General features: G+C 34.5%; 4 protein-coding genes and 1 long non-coding RNA gene across 8 annotated transcripts; 3 read left to right on the top strand and 2 right to left on the bottom strand.

Moving 5' to 3' along the window:
• The first annotated feature begins 221 nt into the window (after nt 1-221).
• Nucleotides 222-1,643, top strand: LOC117602540 (uncharacterized). Its single transcript, XR_004580968.2, has 2 exons — nt 222-794; nt 868-1,643. It is a non-coding gene; the product is annotated as an uncharacterized LOC117602540 (long non-coding RNA).
• On the bottom strand, nt 1,182-4,259 carry LOC117602537 (uncharacterized). Of its 3 annotated transcripts, none has more exons than XM_034320717.2 (2): nt 4,119-4,182; nt 1,182-3,739 (listed from the first exon to the last, which is right to left on the bottom strand). In XM_034320717.2, exon 2 carries the CDS (start codon nt 3,688-3,690, stop codon nt 1,378-1,380), a length of 2,313 nt encoding a protein of 770 aa, XP_034176608.2. In that variant the 5' UTR covers nt 3,691-3,739; nt 4,119-4,182; the 3' UTR covers nt 1,182-1,377. The 3 variants fall into 3 exon arrangements, with proteins under 3 accessions (XP_034176608.2, XP_034176607.2, XP_034176605.2); XM_034320716.2 differs by having other exon boundaries at nt 3,985-4,179; XM_034320714.2 differs by having other exon boundaries at nt 1,182-4,259.
• Nucleotides 4,260-5,052: 793 nt separating this feature from the next.
• Nucleotides 5,053-6,607, top strand: LOC117601896 (protein Loquacious-like). The gene is made up of 3 exons (XM_034319235.2): nt 5,053-5,197; nt 5,297-5,800; nt 5,886-6,607. The coding sequence occupies exons 2-3, from the start codon at nt 5,405-5,407 to the stop codon at nt 6,561-6,563; spliced, it is 1,074 nt and encodes a 357-aa protein (XP_034175126.2). The 5' UTR covers nt 5,053-5,197; nt 5,297-5,404; the 3' UTR covers nt 6,564-6,607.
• A 204-nt stretch (nt 6,608-6,811) lies between these two features.
• On the top strand, nt 6,812-7,526 carry LOC117601897 (replication protein A 14 kDa subunit). Its single transcript, XM_034319236.2, has 3 exons — nt 6,812-6,983; nt 7,089-7,275; nt 7,348-7,526. Exons 1-3 carry the CDS (start codon nt 6,903-6,905, stop codon nt 7,437-7,439), a joined length of 360 nt encoding a protein of 119 aa, XP_034175127.2. The 5' UTR covers nt 6,812-6,902; the 3' UTR covers nt 7,440-7,526.
• mio (GATOR complex protein mio) lies at nt 7,468-11,817 on the bottom strand. Of its 2 annotated transcripts, none has more exons than XM_034319232.2 (15): nt 11,623-11,817; nt 11,365-11,546; nt 11,082-11,279; nt 10,715-11,014; nt 10,414-10,641; nt 10,157-10,318; nt 9,901-10,082; nt 9,708-9,841; nt 9,523-9,636; nt 9,102-9,465; nt 8,892-9,030; nt 8,682-8,820; nt 8,154-8,361; nt 7,875-8,086; nt 7,468-7,795 (listed from the first exon to the last, which is right to left on the bottom strand). In XM_034319232.2, the coding sequence occupies exons 2-15, from the start codon at nt 11,480-11,482 to the stop codon at nt 7,708-7,710; spliced, it is 2,586 nt and encodes an 861-aa protein (XP_034175123.2). In that variant the 5' UTR covers nt 11,483-11,546; nt 11,623-11,817; the 3' UTR covers nt 7,468-7,707. The 2 variants fall into 2 exon arrangements, with proteins under 2 accessions (XP_034175123.2, XP_034175125.2); XM_034319234.2 differs by having other exon boundaries at nt 9,523-9,615.
• Nucleotides 11,818-11,907: the final 90 nt, after the last annotated feature.

Raw genomic sequence — 11,907 nt, 5'->3', positions numbered from 1 at the left:
AAATGGAAAAGTTCATAGAAGGCTAAACTCAACATTTTTTCTCCATTTTCTGTGCAATAAATGGTAATGATCAATTTTTGAGAAACAAATCACTAGATTTTAAATATTAAATCATATGAAATTAAAATTTGTTATGTGCGTCTTAGATTAAGATAAAACTACTTATTTTTATATGCATAAATATGGTTGCTTTTGGTTAAGAAACGGTTTAGAGAAATGAGTCTTTCACCAATTTAGGGAAATAACATTGGCCAAGAATGGAAAACCCCACCTCGAGTCCCTAGCAAGCCAAGGGAAGCCCGCGTCCACGTAACTTACGTGGTCGTTCCTAATTGGTCACTGTCCACTTAAAATGGAACTGTAACGTGAAACGTTATCACGTGAATATGTTTAGAGTGGTGTGGCGACACTGCCATGGGAATATTTATCGATAGTCTATTGTATCGATATGTCTTGAATGTTCTTCGAGGACCTTTGTATCGATGGTCATAAATTAAGAGCGAAATTCGAACATCGTCTATGCATACCCTTATATAAATAAACAAAGAGTAAATTGTAAACCCCTCGACGTGGGTGATAGAGCTGAGAGAAGGCCGGAAGTCCAGAGAATGGAATAGTTTCACTTCGAAGATTCCTAAAAGACTAATTTATGATAGACCATATCCAATTCGTTGTTTTCGACCAAGTCACAAACGGTCCTCAAAAGCTACGAAGTCTTTTCCGATATCCTGCCTATTCATGCATTCTAAGAGGGTCGTAAATTTCCTCGAGAGTTGCCTTTTACCAAGTATAAGGTCTTGTCGTTTCCTATTTTCTCTGGGTCCCACGCTTTCTCGTATGTAGCACATGTGCGTTGCAACGTTCTAGCGTCTTGGCGGAACGCCTCCACTTCCACGCGCTTGAGGGTGGATCACAGCCAGAAGAAGGGGCCTACACAAGACGAGGTGGACTCCTCCACCATTAGACGAGGGATCATCCTGAGGGAGGATCCAGGATCCACCAAGGAAGGGGTATCGACCGACATCACGCGAAGATCTCCTCCGCCAAGCGCAGAATGATGAGATCGATTTTGTCAACCGAACTCTACTGATTGTTCTCGCACAGTCGAACGTTTTAAGTACTTTGCTAATTTTATACAACTGACAAATAAATAGTTGAATTCAAGCCGAAGTACAACAGCGTACAGTATCCTATACCTGTTTTATTTGCTAAATCTTTTACAGTATATTTCCGCCTTAATATCCAGCTTCTTATATTCTCTGCTATTTGGTACCTTATCGAGATAGTAGTATTCTTTGCCATGTCACTAGCGATTTTGCAGAAATAAATATTACACAGGTTAAGATGAATTTTTCAGCAAATATTGACGTCAAACTTCTAGTTAGTATCTAGAAATTCTATCTGTCTACCTTTCACAACTAAGGCATGTTCCACATCGCTAATATAGGTATTAGGGCTATTCAAAGGCTTGCAAGCATCTATTAAAATTCTTAAATCTTCATCATTTAGGTAACTCAATACTTTTTCAGTACAATAAGTTGGTAATTCAAGAAGGCTTTTGCAGAGAGAATGGAAAAACATATTGCATTGTTCCAGTAACTTTTTTTTTTCTATGCCTCTCCTAAATCGACCATTTATTACACTAGCATATATTGGAAATTTCGTTTTATAATCATCTGATTTCAAGGCCTGTACTATATTTTTATTCCTTGCATATATTGCTAATTGACTTATACTCTTTGTCAGGATATCGTGAAAAGAAGTATTGCTACTATCAATCTTCTCGCCTGTCATAATTTCTATTTCTGCTTTACATTCCCTCTGAAAATTGCTAAATTTAATGCCTATAATTTCATTGTCACTAATTTCATTGTCACTAATTTCATTGTCACTAATTTCCATGAGCCCAGTTTCATCGAAATTAATCAACCTTAAATTTCTTGCATTTACGTATAAGCCTGCAGTTTTTACTTTAACTATGTACTGTTTAAGGATCTCAGCATATCCTTCATAATAATCACGATCAGGATCATAATAATCACGATAAGGATCATAATAATCACGATCAGGCTCATAATAATCACGATCAGGCTCATAATAATCACGATCAGGATCATAATAATCAGGATCAGGCTCATAATAATCACGATGAGGATCATAGTTATTAAATTGAAGATCATATCTATCATGTAAGTATTGATCATATCTAATCATAGCATATTCAAGTGGCGTATGACCACCTTTACTTATAATGTTGATGTCAGAACCATATTCTAGAAGAGCATTAATAATTTGTGCATATCCTTCTTCAGAAGCAATATGAAGTGCTGTTTTACCATACTCATCTCTAAAGTCAACTTCAGCACCAAATTCCAAGAGAATCTCAACAATTTGCGAATGACCGTTTTTAGCTGCAATATGAAGTGCAGTTATTCGACCTTTTCGTGTAGCGTTGACGTCGGCCCCTTTGTTTAAAAGCATTTTGCTAATTAGCTCATTTCCTTTCTGAGCAGAAAGATGGAGCAGTGTCATATCACCTTCTACTATATAGTTAACATCTGCATTGTATTCCAAAAGAGCTTCAACGACTTTTGTACATCCATTCTTAATAGCAGCGTGAAGTGTTGTTACTCCATCTTTAGTTTTAGCATTAACATTAGCCCCTTTACTTAGCAGCAATGCAGCAATTTCTCTCTCTTTATCAAGAGCAGTAAAATATAAGGCTGTTCTTCCACACCCATCAGTAGCGTTAATATTAGCATCATGTTGTAAAAGAATTTCAACAATTTCTTTGCATTTCTTTTTAACAGCAATACTTAGTAACTCAGGACTATCTTTTATACCAGCTCCATTAGTTAAAAGTAGTTTGGTGATTTTTACATCAACGTTTTCAATAGCATAAAATATTGGAGTTTTTTCACTTGCATCTTTAGCATTAACATTAGCTCCATAGTTTATCAATAATTTGGCCATTTCCTTTTGCTTGTTGTTGGCTGCACTATGTAGAGGCGTGAAACCTTTTTTACATGTTGAACTGTGTAACGTATTAACATTAGCACCATACTTCAACAGGTCTTCAACAATTTTCAAATATCCTTTCTCAACAGCAGTATGCAGCAATTCAGGATTATTTACATCTTTAGGATTAACAGTAAAACCATGTTGAAGAAGAGTCTCAACGATCTCTTTTCTATACCCGTATACTGCGGCTTCAAGAGAGCTTCTGTTGCTTTGATTATTAATATCAGGACAATACTTTAAAATATCCTTAACAATCATTGAATATCCTTTTTCAACAGCAAGATACAATGCAGTTTTGCCATTCTTATCCTGGGCATCAACCTTAGCCCCATGCTTTAGGAGTAGATTTACAACTGTTTCATGTCCTGCTTTAGTGGCCATATGAAGTGGCGTTAAATTATCCTTTGCGTTAGTATTAACATCAACACCTTTATCCAAAAATAATCTAACAGCTTCTTCGCTACCTCCTTCAGAGGCAAAATGTAGTGGCATATACCCTTCGCTCCCTTTTGAAGTACATACAGAATAAATATAAGCCCCATGATTTAGAAGATCTTTAGCAATCTGTACATATCCTTTCGCAGCAGCAATGTGAAGTGGAATTATACTGTAATTGTCTATAGCATCAGCATAAGCTCCCTGATTCAAAAGTAGTTGAGTAATTTCCATGTTTCCAGTTTGAACCGCATCATGCAGCGCAGTGTAACCTCGTTCATTTCTAAAATTAACATCAGCACCTCTATCTAGAAGCAGTTCAACAATTTCTCTGTTACGCTTCCTAACAGCTAAATGAAGTGGACTATCAGAGGGATTCTTGCTTTTACTGTTAACTTTGGAACCATTTATTAAAAGTAGTCTAGCAATTTCTGTATGTTCATTTGCAATAGCATCACGGAGTAAAACGTATCCTTCTGACCATGCTTGTGAATAAGATAGACCGTAAACATTGATTAACTCGCATACTCTTTTTAAATCCCCATCACGAACCGAAGAAATTAAACTGTAGTTTATATTTGATCTGCCTAGCATTATGTGCTTATGTTTATACACGAACAAAGACGAGTAAAATCCACAATGGGTATGTTGCAGTGACATACGGTGATTACAGATCCAACCAGTGGTCCCAGAACCACAGTATAGGAAAGAACAGTAGGATCACTGCCAAAAAGTGTACTGTAACGTGAAACGTTATCACGTGAATATGTTTAGAGTGGTGTGGCGACACTGCCATGGGAATATTTATCGATAGTCTATTGTATCGATATGTCTTGAATGTTCTTCGAGGACCTTTGTATCGATGGTCATAAATTAAGAGCGAAATTCGAACATCGTCTATGCATACCCTTATATAAATAAACAAAGAGTAAATTGTAAACCCCTCGACGTGGGTGATAGAGCTGAGAGAAGGCCGGAAGTCCAGAGAATGGAATAGTTTCACTTGGAAAATTCCTAAAAACTAATTTATGATAGACCATAGCTAATTCGTTGTTTTCGACCAAGTCACGAACGGTCCTTAAGGGTTACGAAGTCTTTTTCGATATCCTGTCTTTTCATGCACTCTAAGAGGGTCGTAAATTTCCTCAAGAGTTGCTTTGGCAAGTACAAGGTCTTGTCGTTTCCTAATTTCTCTGGGTCCCACGCTTTCTCTTAGCACATGTGTGCTGCAACGTTCTAGCGTCTTGGCGGAGCGCCTCCACTTCCACGCGCTTGAGGGTGGACCACAGCCAGGAGAAGGGGCCCATACGAGACGGGGTGGACTCCTCCACCATTGGACGAGGGATGATCCTGAGGGAGGATCCAGGATCCACCAAGGAAGGGGCATCGACCGACAACGCGCGAAGATCTCCTCCGCCAAGCGCAGAATTGTCAGAATGATTTTGTCACTCGTTACGGACAAGTCGTTTTCGCACAGAAAGTTCTAAGCCTTGTTAACACAAAGTCAAAGTTCTGTTTTAAATTGAATTCAAAATATTAAAGTACTCAAAACAATAATAACAGTTTACTATTTTGTATATCCGCGCCTTGAGAGCAGAGCGCCTCTGCGCTCCACGGACTGTCACACCTGCACCTAAATCCCCGAATATCCCTATTTTCCGCGACGGACACGCAACAGAACAAAACAGTTGATAAATTGTTATTACATTATTATCGAGAAATACGATCAACTTTGTAAATAGTAAGTTTTACATACAGCGATGGTTTATATTTAACATTTCTACTGTCAAATTTGTAAAAGAATATGAGTAAACTGATTTTATCCTTATATTTCTTACAGCTTCTCTGACTCATACCTGCTAGAATGCATTTTGAATATAACGTAAACCTGTAGTGATTATAAAGTAATTATTCTAATGAAATACTTTTTTTATATAAATCAAACAAAATGAATCAAACTCCAATAATGGTTTTGCAAGAGGCTTCTGTGAAACTTGGTACTTTACCTGTTTATACAGAAATATTATCAGTAAGTAGTACGCATCAAAAGAAATTTGTTATCAGGGTTTCATGGAGAAATTATACTGCTGAAGGAACAGCATATAATAAAAAAGAAGCCAAGCAAAATGCTGCTACAAAAATGTTATCATTATTATTATCAGAAAAAAAAATTCCAGAAACACTATTGTTATCAGTTGTAAAACCTACAGGAAGTATTACATTACCAAATAAATCAAATACTTCTACAACAACAGATTACTTATGTTCTTCAGTCGCTAATAATTCCAATGTTTCTGATTCAGACATAAAAGAAGAATTTATGAATTATGTAGGTCTTTTGAACGTAAGTATGTTCTTAAACATTGTTTCTGTTACAGTATCATGTAAATGTATTGTTTTATTAATAATAAAGCAATATTATTTCATAGGAACATTGTCAGCAAAACAACTTTTCTGATCCAGTTTATGAAAATATTGCCACAGCTGGACCTTCTCATATTCCAGTGTTCACAACAAGTTGTACTGTAGGTTCTGTATGTCAAGAAGGATGTGCAAGGACAAAAAAACTTGCTAAACACAAAGCAGCTAAACAAGTTTTAGAAAATTTACAAAGTCACCTGCCTCCAGTTATTAAACATAATACAAAAACATCAGACACAGTAAATGATCTAAATGTACAATTTATGGAACTCTCAACAGATCAGCCTAAGTATGAAAAATTTAACAAAGAAAAAGTATTAGAAGCATATGGTCGAACAAGACAAATACCTGTTCTATTCAAACCTCATATCAAAGTTGAGGATTATGTTAAAGTATTGAGTAATTTATGCCACAGCTTCGACGTAACGAATAAAAATTGTTTGAAGAATGTGTGTAACACGCATAGTTTGCAAGACGTTAACACTCTAAAAGCTATTATACACAAGGCATTTGAAACAAATGTAGAAGAAGTTAACTTTAAAACAGTTAATGGTAAATCTGCAATTGGATTTAAATTGAATACTAATCCCATAATATTTCAAATTGGCATAGGTGTAACCAGAGAACAAGCAAGAAAAGATGCCTTGTGTAAATTGCTTGAATTTGGTGTACTATTTACAAAATAATTTCGAACAAGTTGAATATGATAGTTTTATACGTATGTTTCATAAATAAATTATGTTATAGAATTACTTATTCGTTCTCTATTTATTAATTTCCCTGTAGATTAAAATGTAATGTTCTCAAATTTTTCAACGAAAAACTTCTATATGTTTATGTAGAGAAACAAACTAGAATTTAAACTGCCTGAACTGCCGCGTTCTCAGTGGTTCACGCTCTGAGAATTTTTCCTAACTAAAATTTTGTAATTCTTCTGTTGGCGGCTTGAAATTACTATGACAAAAGTTCTTCAAAATTGATATTGAAAACATTTGATAAACGCTGTTAATTAATAATAAAAGAAAATGGTAAAAAGCCGTATCGATGGTTATCGATTAACACAAAATGTGGGAAGAGAAGTGATTATACTTGGAACAATTGAAAAAGTAAGCATTTGCGTAATATTTGCAGTTGTTTACGTATTAATTTAACGCTTTGTTTGTACAAATGCATGGCATTAATTTTTCTTGATTTTTTTTTTTGTATATTAGAAAAGTTCAAATGGTCAAAATATAGAATTAAAAACTACTGATGGTGTACAAGTTAACGTTACTTTACCAGAACCTCTTGATTTTAATGCTGAGGGTTATATAGAAGTTCATGGTACTTTGAACTCCAAGTCTACAATGTCCTGTAGCAGTTATGTATTATTTTCACCTAGCATGACAGAAGACTTTGGTAAATATCAGATTTAATTTCTCATTATACACATTTCAAAGTACACTAAAACATAGGAAATATGTATTACAGATTCTGATCAATATAATGAAATGTTAACTCTACTAAACGTATTGGGACCAAAAAAGTGGATGATATCGGATGATGATAATGTAGAGTTATAAATTGCGATACCATTTACAGTGATTCTTCTTTTATATAATAATACAATTATATATATATATATATATATATATATATATATATATATACTATACAATTATTACATTTATTTCTTCATAATGAAATTAAACAGTGCCACATTATCAAGGTACAAGGTTTGTTATCATTTGCTTCTTGTATTTATACTGTTTCTAGGAATAACCTAAAATCCTAAAACCAAAATGAGCACTGTCAGCATTATTCAAAACCCTTTGAACCTATTGTTTCTATTTATACAATACTCATTCCAATTTTGCATGATGCATCTAAGGAAAAGCATCTACAAGTACACGATGTCACTGGACATTCAGAATGTTGCCTGTTATACAAATGATAAGATACTTTATTAAAGAATGTAAAATAAGGTGAACCGATACTTAATAGTATTGAAACTTTACCGAAACCAGTGTGTAATATGATCAGCATGACCACCGTGTCTACACGTTTGACACCATGTAAACCAATTGCTGAATTCTGTTAATTTGTTATCACATTCTTCATTTCTACTAACGCCAGATGTTGTCATTTGTAAACCACTTACAGTACCCATGTGCATCAAACAAATCGCACATCGAGGTAATGGTTTTCTACAGTTTGGACACGAAGACATCTAACAAAACAATGTAAAAGATATCACTGTTATTTAGAATATAATACCTTTGACTTACTATATTTACCTTTAATTTATTGGGTGTGCTTCCTAATCTACCAAAAGGTCCCCTTGCTCTACTAAGACCTTGCATAAATGCAGATATGCTTTTACCACAAAAGTTACAAGAGATATATATTTGTTGTGGCGGTTTCTCATTCGTAGCAGACCGCATAGCAATATCAAAATGTGCCCTCTGAGTCCACATTTTCCAAGCATTTAAAAGGTTTCTGTAACTGTATTTAGGTTCTTGAAAATTCTTGCGTTTAAACAGAAATTTTTCCTACACAGGGCCGGTTTTAGCAATATTGGCGCCTGAATAGGGCAACATATCATGGCGCCTATTCAGGGGCTAAAAAAACGCGTCAGGAAAGATGTAGACATAAATGTCGCAGCATATATGTAGAGAAGAGAAGAAACAATGAGAAAATATCTGTATATTCGCATACTAGGGACACCGGGCTGCGGCGCTCCTTACAGATCTAGCACCCTGGACGATTGCCCGACCCCGCACCCCCTTAACGCCGACCCTGTTCTTACACTCGTCATCTAATACCTAGTAATCCAGACTTGAACCTGATTTTCTTGCAGTAACTTTGGCGTAAGTGCTCGAATAGCTATCAGGCTACAACTTTGGACATCACCAGTGATTTCCAAGTACCGATTTAATAATTGTATACCTTCTAAACTGGCACCTAAAATATCGAAATAAATATGCATTATAACGGAAAACATACTTATCGAACGACTTAAACTAAAGCTGAACCTGTTAAAAGAAAACCAGCTAAATTTCCTTCGTCGGTTAATTTCTGTGTCAATTTTTTTAAGTAATCGCTTAATTTGTTGTCCGATAAAAACATAAGAGCAAACGCTACTCTATCCTCAACTGCCATACCGTCTTCGTTCTGTAAAAACATACAATGAGTATTAAGTACATTTATCAAAGAGATGTATATGCATATATGTATGTATTTACCAAAACATTTTCATAAGAATCATCTGCTGTTAAAAACGCAAAAGTTGCTCTCAAATAGGGATCCGAGAGTTGGGATCTACATTTTAAACACGATTCTCTCCACATACTGTTCCTATCTTCAGAGAATCCCGATAAAGCCATAGCAACGATATTTAAATTTGCAGACATGGAAATTTTACTAGCACCACGATTTAAAATTTCTATGGCTTGCCGTAAACATAAATTAAATACTGCTATTGCCGCTGCTCTTGGATATGCCCCTTCTCTTTCCAATCTATCTAAAAATAAATTATCATAAAGAGTGTTCGCTTCTCTGTCAAATCGCCAACCACATAAGAGCAGTCCTTTATCTCTATCTGGAGATCTGCAAATAAATGTAACAATGAAATCGCGATTTCAATTAATTATTTCTATTTCATACCTGTAAATTTTTGCAGTGTGATTAGAACCTATATCTGACCACGGACGATGAATTAATTCTGATTTCAAGAAACCATTGTTAGATCCTTGCTGACTATCTAATTTTAAAACGGTTCTATGTAACATTAATAGACATTAATTTATGAGTTATTAAATGTATAATTATTCAAAGAATCCTTAATTTACCTAACACCTGGATGCTTGTTATCTGAGCTTGGTATAGTACCATCTTCAACCAAATAACGACTCAGATACAACCATTGCCACAAGTTCTTCAGGGTATCATTTTCAGCCAATTCACCGTTCTCAGCCAGTTCTGGCTATAAACATGTACGTGACAGTTTTTCAACAGGATAAACTAAACATTTTTTCAACTTACAAGTAGTCCATATTCTGAAGCTGCGCGTGTTTTAGTTAAAATAGAAATATCATCCAAAGCTTTATAGATGTTGTCATCACTACATATGTATTTAAATGATTTTGAAGCATGATTCCAGGCAAGATGAGATCGTGTCGACCAGTTTACTGTAATCCTTTCACAAACAGTGTAATCTGTGAGTCCTTAATTAAAAAAAATATATCTAAGCAATTTTATCTTTTTATTTATATGGTTTAACAATGTAATATAATCAAACCTTGTTGAGATATTGCTAATAATCTGTTCACATGCGTTGGATGCCAAGAAAAGCTTATAGGACTATGCCATGGTGGTGCAACTGTCCTTTCTAATGCCCCGGGTTCAGTATCTTCTCCTCCTCCAATTCCACAGTGTTGAATATCATACAAATGCAATGTCACTTGGTTAAAAATAATAATATCAATGAATATTTATTTGTGCCTGTACAGGTACATACATATATATACATACACATAAATTAAAATGATATATTACCTGAATCCTTCTGTAAAGCTCCCAAAAGATTCTGTCTAGTTGGACACCATAAAACTTTCGTGATTTGTCTACCTTGGAATAAAGTTAAAACAGGCTTTTCAAAGCATCTTGTATCCCAAATTGTTACCTGATTATCAACACTTGATACTAAATGATAGTTATTATGTGGATTAACCGATACATTATAAACTGCTTTAGTCACTGCTGTATTCACTACTTTTGCAGAATCTAAAAAAAATTCATTAATTTATTAATGTACATACTAGATTGAAATAAATGAATTTATATACTTTAGTAATACCTCTGAAATCAATCATTTTCAACTGTTTATTATTAGCACCAACTACCATACATTTCTGCTCGTGTTTAAACCAAGCTACTGAATGTATAGTTTCAGAAACACCAACTTCGGCAAGAGGTCTTACAGAATCTGTTTGCGCTGTGTTATGATGATGTACTCTTTCAGCACATTGCAAACCTTTATTTATATCCCATAACAAAATGGAATGATCTTTACTATGTTTATCTAAACCAGATACAATTAAATTTGTATCTATAGGATTCCAAGCAACTGTGTTACATTGCCTTGCATGTTTTGGAACTATAATAATTTATTAATGTAAATGACATATACATAGCTTAATTTATATAAGTCTTAAATAATTTACCTAGTTCTTTTCCATTAAGACCTTGAGAATCAAAAATAGTAGGACCAAAAGTAGTTAACACAACTTTTCCATTTGCTTGTCCAACAGCTAATAGAATATCTGGTTCCAGCTGTGGATATATATCAATACATTTAACATAATGATGATTTGTATTTGTAGCAAGTAAATGAGCAACAGTAGTATCAGAAATCTTTGTATCTGTGTAGAAAAAAATCAACAATCACTTTCTTTCTTTCAATAAATTTTCTGCTATGATTAAATATCTTTCACAATATATACTCACATTGCCTAGTATTATCTTTTACTTGTATAACTTCATATAAACAAATTTCTGTACCCCATGTAATGAATTTATTTGCATGAACAGGAGACCACTGTACATCAAGTTTAATACTACTCATTTTTTACAGTTTTGTATATACAATATTGTCGACATACATGAAACAAAATATTTCAATCTTTTATCTGAAATAATAAAACGAAATGTGTTATGTGATTTTTACATTATAATGTTACTTTTATCATAAAAACTTTGATTAACCTCAAACATAATTTCTTATCGAGAGTTTCAATTTGAATCTGACATCTATCCACTTATTTTCTTCTAAAGGATAATAAATTGGTGATAGTAAACTTGTATGTTAGTAGTAAACAGTGCAACAACAACTTTTGCATACCGCAGTTCACCAGAGTCCATAACTGCGACGCGCAGGTTGGAAGATGGTGGGGGAACGCAGCGATCTCTCTGCTAATCGCTTTCCACTTCGTTTGGGAGTATCACCAATCAGGGCGAAGATGCGTACTGGAGATGCGCAAAGAACGAAAA

This window comes from Osmia lignaria, chromosome 13 (assembly GCF_051020975.1).
Source record: "Osmia lignaria lignaria isolate PbOS001 chromosome 13, iyOsmLign1, whole genome shotgun sequence".
NCBI classification, from domain to species: domain Eukaryota; kingdom Metazoa; phylum Arthropoda; class Insecta; order Hymenoptera; family Megachilidae; genus Osmia; species Osmia lignaria.
The sequence above is the reverse complement of the archived record's forward strand: the minus strand, read 5'-3'. Positions and strand labels throughout refer to the sequence as shown.

What these genes read in the sequence shown, in the direction of transcription:
- LOC117602537 (XM_034320714.2), bottom strand. Translation starts at nt 4,116, where the DNA reads ATGTCACTGCAACATACCCATTGTGGATTTTACTCGTCTTTGTTCGTG.
- LOC117601896 (XM_034319235.2), top strand. Translation starts at nt 5,405, where the DNA reads ATGAATCAAACTCCAATAATGGTTTTGCAAGAGGCTTCTGTGAAACTT. An exon ending in ATTATGTAGGTCTTTTGAAC is followed by an intron (nt 5,801 to 5,885) that starts GTAAGTATGTTC and finishes ATTATTTCATAG; the next exon opens with GAACATTGTCAGCAAAACAA.
- LOC117601897 (XM_034319236.2), top strand. Translation starts at nt 6,903, where the DNA reads ATGGTAAAAAGCCGTATCGATGGTTATCGATTAACACAAAATGTGGGA. An exon ending in TACTTGGAACAATTGAAAAA is followed by an intron (nt 6,984 to 7,088) that starts GTAAGCATTTGC and finishes TTTGTATATTAG; the next exon opens with AAAAGTTCAAATGGTCAAAA. An exon ending in TAGCATGACAGAAGACTTTG is followed by an intron (nt 7,276 to 7,347) that starts GTAAATATCAGA and finishes TATGTATTACAG; the next exon opens with ATTCTGATCAATATAATGAA.
- mio (XM_034319232.2), bottom strand. Translation starts at nt 11,482, where the DNA reads ATGAGTAGTATTAAACTTGATGTACAGTGGTCTCCTGTTCATGCAAAT. An exon ending in CTTCAGAATATGGACTACTT is followed by an intron (nt 9,842 to 9,900) that starts GTAAGTTGAAAA and finishes ACATGTTTATAG; the next exon opens with CCAGAACTGGCTGAGAACGG. An exon ending in GCACACCCAATAAATTAAAG is followed by an intron (nt 8,087 to 8,153) that starts GTAAATATAGTA and finishes TTGTTTTGTTAG; the next exon opens with ATGTCTTCGTGTCCAAACTG.